The 18,352-nt window shown below is 34.4% G+C and overlaps 1 protein-coding gene across 20 annotated transcripts in view; it reads left to right on the forward strand.

Annotated features, from left to right (window-relative positions):
- The window catches only part of CAMK2D (calcium/calmodulin dependent protein kinase II delta), a 316,489-nt gene that overhangs the window by 209,213 nt on the left and 88,924 nt on the right, over positions 1 to 18,352 (forward strand). For 11 of the 20 annotated variants that reach the window (XM_086704327.1, XM_086704330.1, XM_086704334.1 and 8 more), the window contains exons 5-6: positions 14,938 to 15,003; positions 18,114 to 18,186. In XM_086704327.1, the coding sequence (XP_086560453.1) occupies positions 14,938 to 15,003; positions 18,114 to 18,186 (139 nt within the window). The remainder of the gene's footprint in view (positions 1 to 14,937; positions 15,004 to 18,113; positions 18,187 to 18,352) is intronic. The other 9 variants (XM_086704328.1, XM_086704331.1, XM_086704340.1 and 6 more) reach the window with 1 other exon arrangement.

Genomic DNA, 18,352 nt, shown 5'->3' on the forward strand with positions numbered 1-18,352 from the left:
TTGCTATTAGGGATAACGCTTCATTAAATAGTTCCTATTACCATAGCTTTGAATTTCTTAATTTAATTCAGATGCTTTCTAAGTTTAGTGATTTTGCAGCTTTTAAGAATCATAAAAAGCAAATTCCTAAAGGAAATTTTTTTTAATAATTTATTGTCTTGTTAGCTAACACATAGTGTATACAGTTAGCCTTGGCTTCAGGAGTAGATTTCTGTGAGTTTACTTACATCACTTACATACAACATCCAGTGCTCATCCCCAAAAATGCCCTCCTCCATGCTCATCTGCCATTTTCCCTGCCTCCCCAACCCTCTATCACCATCAACCCTCAGTTTGTTCTCTGTATTTAAGGCTCTCTTATGGTTTGCCTACCCCTCTCTTTGTAACTTATGTTTCTTTCCCTCCCCCTATGGTCTTCCATTACGTTTCTCAAATTCCACATATGAGTGAAAACATATGACATCTGTCTTTTTCTGACTGGCTTATTTCACTTAGCATAATATGCTCCAGGTCCATCCATGTTGTTGCAAATGGCAAGATTTCATTCTAAAGGGAAATTTTTAAATCACCTGAAATTCCTTTTGTAAATCTAATAGCCCCATTTTTATCCAACAGATGATACTCTGAGCATAGTAGGCTTAAGGTCAAAGACTCAAGGATGATGGCAAGAGTGAAGGGCACAGAGGAAAAGTCGTGTCCAGGAATTGGAATGTTTCACATTCAAAGACTCCAGGGCAGGGGGAGATGTTTTTCTTAAGAGGGTGAGAATTCATATATGTATGAAAATCTTCTTGTTTGATGCTCATCTATTCCAATTTGGTTACCAGGCAATAAAGTAGTTTAAATATAAAGAATTATTATAGAAAGTGTTTTATGAATGAAAAGTAGATATTTATTTACATTTTATAAATGAAAAGTGGGTATTTGAATTTACAAGTGGGAGTTGAAAAGAAACTATCTGTACAAGGTGTCTCTATTTCATAGCTTCACCAAGGAATTTTTAAATTCTAGGCTAGCTTCCTTTTACACTACCACAGCCTGTGATATTTTTCACTAAATTCTTTCCTCCCCTTTTCCCCAAGGACTGCTTAATGTGAAAATTGGTTTAAGTAAAATACGAACCTTGATATTAAGTATATTCTGGGGATATACGATACTATGCTGAATTTGCTTATTCTTACTGTTTATGTAGTAAGGAGTTGAATACAAGTATACTCCAGACTTGAATAATGTAGTTAAATAGACACCCACTGAGTGAACATCTAAAACAGAATTCTACCACCACCTCTTATCCCATTGTTTTCAAAAAAGTACCTCCTAGAGAATCACCTTTCCTTCTCCTTCTCCAACATTGAAGATCTGGAGGATAGCACCCTCCAGCAATCTGTCCATCAAGGAACCTATCTTAGAGTTGGAAGTGCAAGAAGACATTGAAACATACTAGGGTTTCCTTTTCAGGGTCTCAAAATGGTTTAGTGAAACACCCTCTTTCCTCTGGAGTTGGAGGCAGGGAGAAGGGAAGCATACAGAAGAGAAACTAGAGTGAGGCTTCTGTGAGAGACAAAGTGAAGAAATCTCTCAGTGAAAACCCACACATTATACTTTAAACACCCAGATCCAGAGAGTCTGAGCATGCTTTACATTTAGGGTCATACTAAATCTGATTTGTGTTATACTATAACATTTGTATTCCAACGGTGAATTGCTCTCAATAATGATTCCTACAAATAGTTTGTGTAAGAATATTTTTTTAATTTTCAAATCCACATTCTAAAGATCATATTATCTTACTGTTGAATAGTGATAAAACTGCTACTTACTGTGAATTAGGAGTTTGTAGCTTTGCAAGACTGAATTAAATTAAGCTTTATGTTCCTGAGAACCTAACTGTCTATTGAAAAAAAAATTCCATTGAACCAAATGACTAAGCCAAGCTTCAGTAAATTAAGTACTTAACACAGTGGCTTCCACATAATAAGCAACAAATAAATATTTTTTTGATTCAGCAAACAATTATTAAATTCAAGTTCATTTTGTCTTCCTGAGCTGTTGTGATAAAAAAAAAATGGAGGCAATCTAAGATTTTTGTAAGTGCCAATTAAGTATAAATTTGTTATTCCTTCTTTTGCATGTTAGCCTGAATAAGAAACATAGGTATATGTACTTAGAGCTCAGGTGAGGAAGTCTGATAATTTAGATTATCTGAGAAGCTATCTCACATCCCTTTAGAAGGTGGCGTAAGTAACACAAAAATACATGAGTAAATGAATATTTTTTTTCCATTGACAGTAATGTGAATGGTCTAGGCCTAGGTATGTCTTTCTATTGTAGATAGGCAATATGCTAAGAAAGTGAGTGTAAATAAGATTTCAAATCAGCATTTAACATGGTAATTTTCATGCTGATGTAAGGTTCTTAGCTATTTCTTAATGGAACCCTGGCAGAACCTCTTACTTGCAAAATAGACAAAGAAGTCTTTACTACCTTTTATTTAAAATAAAATATATCTTCCTTTCCTTAGAAAAAATGTTCATAATTCAGAAATTTGGCTACTTATTAAGAGGTACAAATTTCCAGTTATAATGCCACAGGGAATATAGTTGATATTGTAATAACTTTGTGTGGTGACAGATGGTAACAAGACCTATCGTGGGGAGCATTTTGTAATGTATAAAAATATTGAGTCACTATGATGTACACCTGAAACCAATGGGATATGGTATGTCAATTATACTTCAATAAAAAAAAGAAATATGGCTCTTTAGACCAGCCAGTTAATCTGAATTACTGCAGCTTTACTGTGATGCTTATTTTTTCATTTTGAAATTCATTGAATGTTTTATAGCCAATAAAAAATAAGATTAAATTACCAGAGTAAATGGGGCTACATTTTTTCAAACCTATTAAGCAAGTGGGTATGTTTGCAAGTGTATGCATACATATGTGCAATAAGCTATTCATTAATATTCCAGAGACCCAGCTAAAAATGCAAGTAAAAAATAAGAAATTTGTTGTCCGATAGTAAGTAGTACTTTGATAGTACTGAAGCATAGCTAAAGCATGGAGAAAAACTTATGAGCTTAAATGCCAAACTTAGAAGGGGCACCTGGGTGGCTCAGTTGGTTAAATGTCCGACTTTGGCTCAAGGCATGATCTTGGGGTCTGTGAGTCCAAGCCCCGCATCGGGCTCTGTGCTGACAGCTCAGAGCCTGGAGCCTGCTTCAGATTCTGTCTCCTTCTCACTCTGTCTCTCTTTCTCTCTCTTTCTTTCAAAAAATAAACAAACAGAAAAAAATGCTAAACTTAGAAACAAGTACTAAATTATTAATGACTAAATCAAAAAGGTTGGGAATAAAACCAGGAATAATTTTTGGTAATTTTTAAAAAATGAAATTATTGTCCTAGGCATCCCTTTAAGAGGAATTGTTTCTATAACACTGGATAAAAATTAATCCAGCATTATCTTTAAAAAGAAAAAAACACAATAGTTTTTGTTTTGCTTTGTTTTGTTTTATTCTCATTGGATGATTCTTTATTCAGATCTTTGGGGAAATGTTGTGCCACCAGAAATTAACTTACTACTGGTTTCCAGTGTGAAAGCATAATCGCATAGTCATATAATCACTTACCAAAAGGATGCTTGTAGAAAATGGAAAGTTGAAAACATTTGGGAGAATGTAGCTTCTGGAAGTCCCATTAGTGGTAAAGTATACCATGAATATTTACTGTGAAGAACGGAAGGAAAAAATATTGAGACAAAATAAGAAGAGATGGAGATTCCTACTTCAATCCTTTTGTTGCTTTTCTGTCTCCTTTCTCCATTAAACTCCCAATGTTGCTTGGACATTCCTGTCCCATGTTTCTTCCTGGATAACTCTTCTTCATTTATGTTGGTTCCTCTTCAAATAGCACCTCCTCTGTGAAGTTTCCACTGACCCTCAGAAAGAATTTATAATTCCTTCCTCTCTTTTCCCTTATCCTTTGTGAATGTATTATTTCTTCCTCTCATTTTGCTTATTGTTGGTACAAATGGTATAACTTCTTAATCCAGATACAGTGGTCTGGAGCCCTCTGTGAAGCAGGTAGCAGGAATTCACCATAAGTGACAAGATGTGAAAGAACTCCCGTCCATACTGGTGTTGGACATCAGTTGACAAAATGCTCCAGTGTGGATGTTACTTAACTGTTTATTCATCAGCAAGCTTTTATAGAGTGCACATATGTTGCATTTGTGCTAATTTTTCTTCCTTTTATCATTCCAAAAAGATGAGTGTTGGGAGAAGCTTTTTTACTTAGGGGTGCACATACTTCCCCTGTGTATAAGAAGATTCCCTGATTTGCAATGTCTTAAGGATCCTAGCTTTATAAATAAACCTATGCTTTAGTTAAAGCATATTCCATAGAAACTTAATTTTATTTTATGTTTTGGATTTTTCCACTAGTCCAAATGCTTGATGGTAGAACTTTATATCCATGTATGTATGTATGTATGTATGTATGTATGTATGTATGTATGTATATACACACACACATATGCACACACACATACATACACACATGTATGTATATATACATATGTATGTATATGTATATATATATATGTACGTATATATGTATGTATATGTGTGTGTGTATTCTTACCTATATACTCATATCCTTATATATTCTTTATATCCTTACATCTTTTAGTATGGGCAAGCCTCATACATATTACAGACACAGTTCAATAATATTTGTGAAATTAGTATATAAATGACACTGATGTGTAGGTGACAAGCTTAACTCTCCATGAAGTTATTCGGGTATCAGAAAGAAAATCAAGAAACTAAATGTGTCTCTAACTGGAGAACTTAGTAGGAGAACTTCTGTTATCCCCCAATTCGCAAAACAATAAGCACTGTTTGATAGCTGGCAGCTACAGGTAGTTTAAGCCCTTCCTTTATAAACATCTAGACACTCAGTGTGATCAACACTAACAGTATGTCCTCTGCAGCAGAGAATCTGTTGCTCTCCTGAGTATTAAAGACTGATAAATGCTAGGATCTCCTGTCTGTCATCTTGGAAAACTCAAATGTTCCAGGACCTGAAAATCTGATGTCTTATAGGGATATATCATCAAATTACTGGCTTGACTCATCTTTCACCTCTATTCTAGGATTCTTTCTGGAGTACTGTTTGTCAGAAATACGTTCAAGTCTCAGCTTTGGGGTATAAATTCACTCATCATTTACACTGGCTTTGCTGCTTTTATAACATGATCTAAACATTTTGTGACTAAATATAGGCTCATTGCTCTGGTGACTAATGCCAACTTTTAGATGAATTACTGAGACACAAAAACTGTTTCAGCCCAATTAACTTGTGAAACAAATTTTAGCTGCAGTGTTTTTTTTTTTTTTTTCAGTCAAAGACAGTTGTCTTGACATTAACAATGAAAAGTTCACATTCATAGGAAGATTCAGCATAACCTCAGCAGTACTCCCAGGCTGTTTAGAAATCAGTAAAAAGGCTATTGATGTGTAGTTTATAAGGTGAAGATTAATTAGTAATATTCATCAGAGAATTAATGGCAGATTTTTAAAGCAGTGATCATAATTTCAGGGTGCCTGGGTGGCTCAGTTGGTTAAGCATCTGACTCTTGATTCAGCTCAGGTCATGATCTCATGGTTTGTGAGTTCAAGCCCCACATTAGACTCTGCACTGACAGTGCAGAGCCTTCTTGGAATTCTCTCTCTCTCTCTCTCTCTCTCTCTCTCTCTCTGCCCTGCTCCTGCTCACAATCTCTTCCTCTCTCTCTCTCAAAATAAATAAACAAACAAGCAAGCAAACTTTTAAAAAGTTATTATAATTTTTCTCTAGGGATTACATAGTCATAATAACAAAATATGAGCAAAAATTGTGGTAATACAAGATATTTTTAATATGGCAATGATTTTAATATGCAGATAAAAATAATCATGTCCATATTGCATTGTTTGAAACTTAGTCTAGTGAATGACAAGTGATAGCACAGGTATCAAGGTTTTAGTTTATCTTATATGTAGTAGTCCTTCTGATAGATTTACTAAATTTCAATTGTGCAATTCATAGATAATTTCTCTATAGTACTCAAATTATTTCTAAATAGGTGTAATTTTCTACTCTTTTCAAAATGTATTTTGTAAATATTCTCCTGTATTTCTTTAGAATATCTGCAGCATATATGTAAATCTATAAATGGTCATTGTTTTTCTTTCTGTTCGGGGTTTTTTATATTTTTATGTACATTAAAGCACAGGGTATCAGGTATCTTGTTAAGATGTTTGGTATGTGTTAGAAATTTTCCCTTCACTTCTTAAAATAAGTATCTATATTGTTTTACAAGTGAGATTTTATAAATATGTGATATGTATATAAAAAAATTATATATATATATGATATAATAACAGCTGGCTATAAACATATAAAAACAACTTTTTAAATATATATGGATATTTTTATTATATGTATTATTAAATATATATAATATATATTATCTTTTTAAATATATATGTTATATATAATGTGTGTATATATATATATATATATATATATATACATATATATATATATAAACTCTGTTTTATGTACATAGGTACTGTGATGTCAATTGTTATGTCTTCTTTTGAAGAGTTGAGCATATTATATCAATTCATCCATCCTCATAGTATATGTGTGCATGCCAAGCAGGATTTTGGTGAGCTAAGTGTAGGACTGGTGCAAAGCTATGTAATTGTGAGTTATCAACTACCAAAGAGGTAAGCTGTCGCTTACTTAGTAGACCAGTCTCCAGTCAGAAAAGATATGTACCATGATAAGACATGAGAGAGGCAAACAATTCTTTTGGTCTCCAAAACATAGCTTGCACAGCCCTAAATTTAATTTTAAAATTTCCATAAGGACTTATAAAGGATTCTATAAATGTCTCATACCTCACACACACGAAAGAAAGATCATTTACTCTAAAACTTGATATTTCCAGAATGAGAACACCTTGGGTGCCTCAATGAATGTCCTTGGGTATTTCAAAGGGGTTTTGGAGTTATAGTAGGCATATCTTGGTGAGTGGGGGATTATATGAACTAAAGTACTCATGGAACTTTGTCAAACATAGACAGAGTCACCATTAGTCTGTTGGTGTTTCTGTGCCTTTAGACAAATCTGCTGGTGTGGTGCCTGGGTGGCTCAGTTGGTTAAGCATCCAACTCTTGATTTCAGCTCAGGTCATGATCTCACAGTTCATGAGTTTGAGCCCCATGTGGTGCTCCATTCTGACAGTGGGGAACCTGCTTAGGATTCTGTCTCTCCCTCTCTCTCTCCCTTTCCCCTCTGCTCTTGCTTGCTCTCTCTCTCTCTCTCTCTCCCTCTCTCCCTCTCTCTCTCTCTCAAGATAAATAAATGAACTTAAAAAAAAAAAAGAAAAAGCTTCTGGTATGGGCACTTTGCTTAATGAGTGGAATAGGGCTGGATTACAGCCCTCCCTTTCTCCCTTGATCTGTGCCTTTGTGTAAAACACAGATTACACAACCTTTATCTGGTCATGGGTGTGAATGGGGAAAAAGGCTATCTTTTCTTTTTGCAATTTATGAATAGGCAAAATACAGCTGAGAAAAGTTTTGGCCTGACTTGACCTCACACAGTTGGTTAATATCAAACCAAAATATTGAATTCACTTCATTCTCTATTTGACCATGCTGCCTAAAAGTGAAACATATTGTCAATTTTATTAACTGGCTGATATAGAGCTATTTATTAGCTTTTAAAATTATGGTAAGGATAATTTTCTAAAGCCCTCTGGAACCCACAGAAGAAATAAGAAATAGCAGTTTGTAGTAGTCTTCATTAAATTATACTCTTTATGTTTTCATCATCATCATCATCATCATCCTTATCATCATCATCAAACATTTTGGTTTGATGCTTTTATATTGGTAAAATACACATAGCATAAAATTTGCTATTTTAACCATTTTTAAGTATACAGTGAAGTGTCATTAAGTTCATTCACATTGTCATGAAACCATCATCACCATCCGTCGCCAGAACTCTTTTCATTTTGCAAAACTGAAACTTTGCACCCATTAAACAATAACTCCATATTCCTTTCTCCCCTGAATCTCTAGCAACTATAATTCCACTTTCTGTCTCTAATTTTGACCTCTATAAGTACCTCATGAAATCATACAGTATTTGCCTTTTTGTGACTGGCTTACTTCACTTAGCATAATGTCCTCAAGATTCATCTATGTTATAGCGTATGGCAGAATTTCCTTCCTTTTTAAGGCTGAACAGTATTTCATTGTCTATAGGTACCACACTTTGCTTATCTGTTCATCTTCCAATGAATAGTTGGTTTGCTTACATGTTTTAACTTTCATGAATGATGCTGTTGTGAACATGGATGTACAAATATCTCTTCAACACCCTGCTTTCAGTTCTTTTGAGTATATACCTAGATATAGAATTGATGGGTGTGTGGTAATTATAGTTTTAATTTATTGAGGAACTGTTGTACAGTTTTCCACAGCAGCTGTACCATTTTACATTACCACTTTTCTACATGTTCACCAACCCTTATTTCCGTCCTTCCTTCCTTCCTTCCTTCCTTCTCTCCTTCTTTCCTTTCCTTTCCTTCCTTCCTTCCTTCCTTCCTTCCTTCCTTCCTTCCTTCCCCCTATCCTTTCCTTTTCCTTTTCCTTTTCCTTTTCCTTTTCCTTTTCCTTTTCCTTTTCCTTTTCCTTTTCCTTTTCCTTTTCCTTTTCCTTTTCCTCTCCTCTCCTCTCCTCTCCTCTCCTCTCCTCTCCTCTCCTCTCCTCTCCTCTCCTCTCCTCTCCTCTCCTCTCCTCTCCTTTCCTATCTGCTGTCCTAATGGGTGTGAGTGGGTATCTCATTGTGGTTTTAATTTGCATCAATTTTTTTTAATGTATAGCTTTACAATTTATTCCTTGCCTTCAAGAAGCATTCATTTTGTTACGCACATCTTTGGAATACATTGCCTGAGTGTTTAAACAATCACACAATCCTAGATTAAGGCAGTTTATTGAATCACACACACACAGATTATATAATAAGCTTAATGGCTGATTTGCTCATTTGGGGAGGTCAGTAATATTAACAGCACAAAAATAACCCATCCATTTCTGCTTTTTCTTTATTCTCTGTGCCCAATTAATTGTGGTTAGCAGTGTTGTTTTCATTCATGCTTTTTCTTGGTCATAGAATAGAAAAAACAGTTTTAAGAATATGAACTTTTGATAGTGGTTCATATTTTCCACATGCATTTGTGAAAGATGAAATGAGAAAGGAATTGCAGAGTTGGCAGGAGTTGGGGATTGTGGGAGGATACAGAAGGTATCAAGAATAAAGTAGAATAAGATGAGAGAAAATGAAATCCAGAGTGATATTGAAAGGATAGATTCAGTAATCACAGATTAGGCAGAAAAACAAGAATAAAGTAAGTGCTCCTTTGAAGGATTTGGAACCTTGCCATCCCACTCCACTCCCCAACTCTGCTGAATGACCACATGTTGGATAGTGCCTGTGAATGTCTGTCCTGTGTCTGATATCCCAAAGTGTGCCTCTCCCAGTGTTTTGCCTTTCCCCTCCTGGCCAGAATCATTTTTGAATGGAATCAGTTTCAATGGCCTGCCTCAGTTTTATCATCTAAATTGTTATTTTTACTATGACTCAGCAAATCTATTTACATCAGGATCAATAAGAAACTCTTTGGACCTTCTAGTAAAGCAAACTTCCAGCCTTTCAAAATTCCCATCATCCAATTTGGAATTCATTCAGAAAATCATTTCTGAACAACTTCAGGTAATACACTACTTCAGAGGTGTCATCAAATACTAGATATCCAGCTAGAAAATAGGTTATATAAGAAGTTGATCTTGGCTAAATAAGATACCAACAATGGTATTAAAAATGAAGCCAGGGTTATGCTTGTAATCCCTCCCTCCTCGGTTTGCATCAGCTGCCCCCCATGCCCACCATTGTAGCTTTAACAGGACTGGATGACACATGTGATTCTGCTTGTGTCATGGTTACACCACTTGACTCTTCCTGAAACAGTGGTCATTCACCAGGAACTTATGTTTCCGAACCTATGAGAGAGTCATAATGTCAAATGAAGTTGGACAAATAAATGTTCTTGTTCTCTGTATTTAATTTTGGTAACAAGAGGCATAGGTTTGGTTCTTTAAAAAATGAAATGTTACACATTTCTTCCCCAGATTGTAAAACACCATGCTTTCATTCCCTTTTCAATCTCCAGTCCAGTTATGTGACTTATAATGAATTCAACAAATTCTTCTACATTTGTGATCAGACAGGATTATTTCATAGACAAACTCTATCTTGTGGGAAAGATACTACAAGATCCAGGACTGAAATATATGATTTTGTAGGGGGAAACTGCTTGAAAAATCCTTACCTTCTTATCAAAATGTAATGGTTAGTGATATATGAAGAATACCCACCTTAATGCACTGACATATGATCATCTCCCACATATGCCTCTCTCTGAGATATAACACACTGGAATCATTCACTTAAGAGCATTTAATGAGCTTGTTAAAGGCACTATGACTCAGCTCTGATTATTTTATAGTGAAAACACAACAGATTTTACCCTCCCAGAGCTACCATACTAGTAGAGTGACAAACATTAAGCAAATGAGTACATAAATGAACACATAATTATATTGGTGATAAGTGTTATGAAGAATAACACAGGGTTCTAGGGGGATAAGATAATGTAGATGAGTGGAGGTCTGAGGATATAAAATTTAAGCCAAATTTTAAGAGTCACCAAGTAATAGAGGTAAACAGATTGAGAATATCCTGGAAGAGAGACAAGCATGTGAAAAGGCCCAGGAATGGGAAGGAGTTTGGTGCACTTGAGGAACTGGAGGAAGGCCATTGTGGTTGGAGTAGGATGGAGAAGGGTTGCCAAGGAGGGTCAGAGATGGGCAGAGTACAAATTTGGCAAAGACTTGAAGGTCATATCCAGTATCACTGGACAGCTATTTAAAGGGCTTCCTATAGTCATGGGACAAAATATGAAGCACATTTAAAGCTGCTTTCTGGAGAACTGATGGCAGAGGAGCAGGAGAGGAAGTAGGGCCAGTTAAGAGGCTATTGCAGTAGTGCAGGTGACAGACAGTGACTGCTAGTGGCACCATTTGTTCTTCCAGAGCCCAGTTTTGGACTCTACTATCTGCTTAGACTCATAGTCAAGGCTGTAATCCTCATGAAATTTTATAAATGTTTCATTCAATATAGAACTACTCTCAACGATTTCTGATATAAATCATAAATATATAGACCAGGAACAAAACGACAGTTCATTCTGCTGGATAACACAGAATGAATCAACATCTCTACAAATAACAATAGCAGCAACAAAAGTATTTATCTTTTTTGATATGTGAAGTCTCATCTTTTCATGATTCCAGGATTATCTTATTTTTCCCTGTGACCCCTAATGTTCTAGAGATTCATAAAAGGCAATTAATGCTAAAAATATATAATTAATATGCCTCATATAATAACAGAACTCTAACATTAATTTATTCACAGAAGTTTGAATTAGTTAATGAACACTTTATTCATGAGGCTGATTCAATTTGACTTTGTATGAAATTTTATATAGCATGCTAAATTTTTTTAATGTTTATTTTTGAGAAACAAAGAAAGTATGAGTGGGGGAGGGACAGAGAGAGAGGGAGACACAGAATCTGAAGCAGGCTCCAGGCTCCGAGCTGTCAGTACAGAGCCCGATGTGGGGCTCAAACTCAGGAGCACTGAGATCATGACCTGAAGTCAGATGCTTAACCAACTGAGCCACCCAGACGCCCCAAATTTTCAATCTGTAACTACTGCTTAATTTTGCACTCCATTAAACAATAATGTCAGTATAGAAATATGTTAAAATTAGAAAATTCAATAGTTTATCTTCAAGGCAACATGTTCTATTAGAACTCCATCTTTACCTTCCCATTTATCATACATACAACAGAAATGATAAAAATGGTTTCATTTGCACAAGGATGTTTTTAAATAATGGGAACAATGAATGTTAGAAAATGAGAAAGAGTGCTGTCAGAGATGCTTAATTCAAAATAAAACTCTACCCCTTAAACTTCTTTAACAGCTGGAATGGTTCATTGAAAATTACTAGAATGCTAGGCCCTAAGTGTTTTTAATAGTCTTCTTTAAATAAAAACACCTTAAGAAATAAAACCTATTGCCATATATAAATTTTAATGTTTTTTTTTTCCTTTTTAAGTGTGTGTAAAGTCCAGACTTAGAGTAGATGAATAGCATGGTTTTCTGACTTGTTAATTCATTTAATCATTACTTCAGTACTCCTTAATTGAATAAATATTTGGGGTTAGAAAAAAGATCAGTAAGTTATGAATCCTAGTGATTTAGGATATGACAATTCTCTTGGAATATATACTATACTTACGGAGCTTCTCCTGGAATATACAGTATATTTAAGGAGCTACTATAAGCAGCAATATCATTGATGTCAATAAGCTTTTTAATCGATATTTGGTAACATTTCACAAACCACACTTGTTTGTAATGCAGATTTTCTAGGTACCTGTGGTCAAAAAAAAGATAAATATGGTTATATATCATATTTACCTACTCATATTCATTCAAAGGAAGAAATCCTACAAAACTGTTATTATAGGGATGATAATGGTTTGTTGGAAGTATCATCTGTCTATTATTTAATTATTTTGTATTATAATTTATGTGATTGCATTATTATTGTAATTCTAACTGGGGAAAAAAACTAGGTGAGCTATTAAATGAAATCACATGTACATGTAACCATGGTTTTCAGAACAAGCCCATATGAAGCTTTAAATAATTTTAGATGCACATTTTATTTGTAAAAACAATAGGACTGAAAATAGTGACTCTAGCATTAAAGGACTTATAAATATTCAGAATGCAATGGAGAGGAGTCAAAGTTGCATAAGCTTTCAGACATGTTAAAAGTCTTTCGTATTATATCTTTTCCTTTAGGAAAGGAAAATCCAAAAGAAAATAGTAACTAGTGATCTCTGGAACATGTTATCATTTGGTGAAAATAATAAATGGTGATCTCTGGAACATGTTATCATTTGGTGTTATTTCAGAACTTATTAAAGCAAGTGAAAACCAGAAAGAAAAAAGAGCTATCTGAAGAGCAAATTTATTTCTCCTTCCATAATGTACACACCAAGATTTATAACTTTACCCAGTGCTTTTTCAAATCACTCATGCCTTCTAAACTTCTGGAAAGATTGACAGTGTAATTATTGGAATGGCTACATTGTGTGGTGATTGAGAGCAGGAACTATGGAATGGATGGCCCGCCTGTGCCACTTATATCTGTATAATCTTAGGCAAGTTACTTCTCTGTACCTTCATTTTCTCATCAGTAAACTGAGCTAGTGGTAAAACCCATCGCAGACAATAATTACAAGGATTTATGAGTTAATATGCTTAGTACACTGTGTAGCACATGGTAACCAAATGTTATCTATTACAAGGTTAAACTCCAAAGTTGAAATTTAAAATCAAGCCATATCCTAATAGATTAGGAAATGGCTGATACATGAGAAAATGGTTCACGTCACTAATAATCAAGAAATATTAACGTGAGGTAACTTTTTCTTTTTTTTTTTTAATTGGGAAAAAACTGTCGGTACCTTCATGATGTTTGTGTAGGGGTGGGTAACAACCACTTTGGAAGGCAGTTGGCCTGGACTCATACACACATATGCATATGTCTATTTATTAAATAAAGACTTCTTACACAAAATGGTGCCCATGACCTTAAGTGAAATGAAAAAACAGAAGTAGCCTAATAATTTACCTATATTGCATGATTCTACTTTTGTGAGGAAAAAAAAAAATGTTTTCTTTGTGTTTGCAAGGGGACAAGTATATTTAAAGATACACAGGAAATTGAAAGGATATACATAAAGTTAAAATTAGTTTTTTTCCAGAGGGTGGAATTGGGGTTGAGGGACAAGGGGGTACTTGGTACACTTCCATATTTTTAAAATTTGCTAAAAAAAAAAAAATCACATTAAAAACATATATTTGAGGGGGGAGCCAGAAAATCACTGGTTAGGGAATTCTAGCCCCAGAACAACAGTCTTTTGGACCTGGAGAAGAAATGGATCCGAAAGATAGTTACATTTACGTATATACAGAGCATTGGTTTGAATGTACTTTGTAGAGTAACTAAATCCAGTTGCTGAGTTATGGGAAACTCTTCACTTAAAGATGGCTGACAGATATGACTTCTTAGTTGGCAAGAGATCAAGTTGCCAAAATCCCTAAGTCTGTGTTGACTGGCAAATACATGGAGCATAAAGGAAATTGGGGTGCTTTACAAAGAAAATCTAGCACTCAGCCCAAAAGCAATATGTATTTTAGAAGGCCACCTCTAGCCCATAAGGTCATGTGTACTGAAGTCTAAAAAGCAAGCCCGTTCAGAGAGATGCAGACTACAAATGCATACTCTATAGCCTTGAGTAGTAAGTGTCTTCTCTTATTGTTCAGAAAATATTTTTAAACTGTTCACCACACTTCATCAGACCTTAGTTAATATTGGGAGAATTAAAATGAGGAGTTTCATAGAGATTATTTGTGGAGAGATATCTCTGAATATGGTTTTGGTATACAGAAAATTGTGTCCTCAGGATCTAGTGATACAAAGATATGTAGAAAAGATGGAAATGTTTAGATTAGTATAGATTGTTATGAAATCTGTAATGTAGTGTCTTAAAATCCTTTGTTTTGATAATTTTCAAAACAATCTGAAAAAAATTCTATATGCACATGGTGCAAGTCTATTGATGCTTATTATTATTTTTAATGACAATATCTTGATTATCTTTACAGAGTTACTGGAGGTGAACTGTTTGAAGACATAGTGGCGAGAGAATATTACAGTGAAGCTGATGCCAGGTAAGTGACTTGCCCTGAGGAAGATACAAGACTCAACATTCAAATGACACTTGCTCAATATATCTCTTTATAAATATATCATAACCCTTAGTATTTATGAGACTCTCATAAAACCATCTTGGACTTCTTCTCATAAACGAGTCCCTCTTAATTGCTATTTGTCTCTCTTAATGTTTCCAAAATAATTGGTTTGGGGAAAAAAATTAGAATCTGGTCTAAATTTTGTTATTATCTAGCATCTACAGTTAGTCTTTTAAAAATGAATAATAAAATATACACTGTATTGGGAATGACTTCTGCTAAAGAGATGTACTCTTTTAGCAAAGTTAAGAGATAAAAGATTAAGATCTTCTAGTCTCTAGATCCTGAGCTGCCCATGATGGTAGTCCCTAGTGTCACATGGCTATTTTAATTTCAATCCGTCAAAATTAAAGTTAAATAAAAAATTTAGTTTCTCAGTTGTACTAGCTACATTTTGAATGCTTAATAGCCTTAAGTGCTAGTGACTACCAGTTGAAGATAGCAGATATAGAACATTTCCATCATCATAGACCATTCCACTGAACAGCCCATGTCTAATCAGAGAGCATAAAAAGAAATAGAGTACAAAAGCCCAAGTGGTCTCCTTAAAGCATTTATTAGCTGTTTAACTCTTTGGAAATTCCAGGATAGCTTTTGGAACTCTCATATGAAAAATATTTATTCAGGTATTTCAGAGGGTTCAATATTTCCCAATCTTGTTAATTGTCGTCATCTTTAACAGTGGCTATACTGTACATTTTCTCTCATTTGAAACTTCCTAGGCTGCACAAAGGCAACCTTTTTGAAGTAACATTAATTTACTTGCCTAGGTACTACTTAGACTGTATCATGTTAGTTTTCCTTGATGTTTCTTTACACATATTCAGTAGTTGGCACTTATTTTGAAAACTCTAGCCTTGAGCAATTGACTCTATATTAGCCATGTAAATGAGATATTCTGAAAATTCAGTTACTTATTGTCTGCCCCCATTCTCTAATGCTGTCAGAGCTTCCTAACGCTTACTAATCCCACAGTAGCCTGCCCTCAGCAGATAGTCAGCTGATAGCCGATTCCCTCCCCTTCCCTTCAAAGCAGCACATGCATACACATGCTCACTTGCAAATCTCTAATTAATCTTCTTGGTTTAATGCCAGTTTATGACATTCTGTGAACCTTATCTGTACATGACTACATGCTAATTTTTTAATGGAATTTTTACTGCCAAAGTCAAATAGAAACTTCCATGTCCCTTATACTATGATGAGTGAATCACCACTTGCTCAGTTTATCCCATTTCTTACATTCGGCCCCTGAAAAGAGGCTTCAGAGCAGCCTCGCAATTAGCTATTTGCCCACTTGCCCAAAGAGAGTAGTAATTTTAACTAAGGTAGTAAACAAGTTAGGGAATTACATTTATTTTGCTATTTAAAGTTATGTAAAACAGGTTATTATGTTTGAAAGATATTGGTTGAAATTAAAATAGAAACTGTTTTCACTATTGAAGAACCCTACAGATAACAGGGTAGACCCTATAAGTTGGATCATTTTATATGCATGTTTCTATTAAGTTGGATTTTACTATAAGTTAATTTTTAGGATAGGTCCTACAACAAAATCAAGGAGAAGGAACAAATCTTCCCATGTACAAACATAAAGAAAAAGTCTTTCCTTACTAGTCCTCAAGAACTTAAGAATTGAATCCATTCTCACTAGCAAAAAATGATGTAATTCATTTAATTTGAATTATTGTTTACTTCTTTATTTTGCATTATTCATTAAACCTGATGACTTACACCTGCGGTTGAAGAGAAAGTGAAATATTTCTAAAAAGTAATACAAAGTGAAGGGAAAAATTCATAGGATTTAAAAAATAATTACCAACACACACTCAAATAACCTATATAGTCAAAAAGTAAACGATGTTTAGCCCCTTTTTAGCCCCTTTAATGGTACTCTTTATAGAGTTAGCATTGGAAAATCATAACCACAGTCATGTTTTTTTTTACATTCACATTGTAAGAAATCAGATGGTGATTACTTTTTATAATTCAAGGATTTACTTTGGAGTAATATTATTTTGTACATTAAGTGGTTGAAATGTCCTTATTAAAATGTTTGTTAGTGAATATACCTCTATACATAACCTGTATTTGAATTGCACAGTAAATTTGTACAAAATACATCAGTGTGATCTCTATTATTTTATGTCAGATGACAGTTCATGGGACCTTACAGGTGCCAATCAATGATTTATCCCCTTTAATTTAATTAGCAATCTGTTTGACATCAGCGAGCCTTTAATAAGAATAGTATAAATTGTACTTTTTGACATTGTATAAGCAAAAGTTTTCCTTCACTGACGTGTATGGAAATGTATCTAACAATTACTAGTGTTCCAGGGTATTAAAAAGTTTTTTTTTTTTTTTTCGTAAGTTCCTAGCCCTTCTCCGGAGTATGCCTCTCCTGAAGAGGGATTTATTTTATGTCGTGGGTTTACTGGAAATTTTCCCTCTGTTATTGAGACTTGCATTGGTTTTCCTCTTAACATATTCTACAAGAAGCACCAATTCTAAGTCAAAATGATAAATGTGTCCCTCCATTTTTTTAACCCTCGTTTCATCTGCCACTTCATCTGTGTTTACCCTCTTGTTTCAACACCTATGTTTAATTGTGACCTCAGATTTTAAACAGTTTAGATGTGTATGAGAAATACTCATAAATTTTATATTGCTAAAGGAATTTCCCAGAGCATTATGGGAATATTTATGAATTTTTCTCCTTGAATATGGAAATTTTGACTTCTGTATACAAGTGATTTAATATGTACACTTGCAATGAAAAAAACACACAGCTCAAATTGTTTTGTCTGAACATGTCACAAACTCTATGTTGGATGTCATTTTTGTTAGAACCAGAATTAGCTTTATTCAGCGTTATTAAATTCCAATGTAAAGCTAAAAATATGTTGTGAAAATATAATTTTTGTTTGTTTGTTTGTTTCGTTTTAACTTTCATTTTATTTTGTATTCAATGTGATTATGTACCTTTAAAATGTTCTCCCTTCCATTCTGCCCTTGTATCTTTACAGTCATTGTATACAGCAGATTCTAGAAAGTGTAAATCATTGTCACCTAAATGGCATAGTTCACAGGGACCTGAAGGTCAGTATATGGAGTCCATAAATCTGAATCAAAGGAGGTTTTTTTTTGTTTGTTTGTTTTATTTCTGGGGAAAGGGCAGAGGGTGGGTATTTAAAATGGTTCCCTTGCCTTTCCCAATTTTTCCCTAAAATGACTACATGATGAAATGATAATGCATGATGCCTCT

The sequence above is a fragment of the Puma concolor genome, chromosome B1 (assembly GCF_028749965.1).
Source record: "Puma concolor isolate L17-30 chromosome B1, mPumCon1.1.hap2, whole genome shotgun sequence".
Classification (NCBI taxonomy): domain Eukaryota; kingdom Metazoa; phylum Chordata; class Mammalia; order Carnivora; family Felidae; genus Puma; species Puma concolor.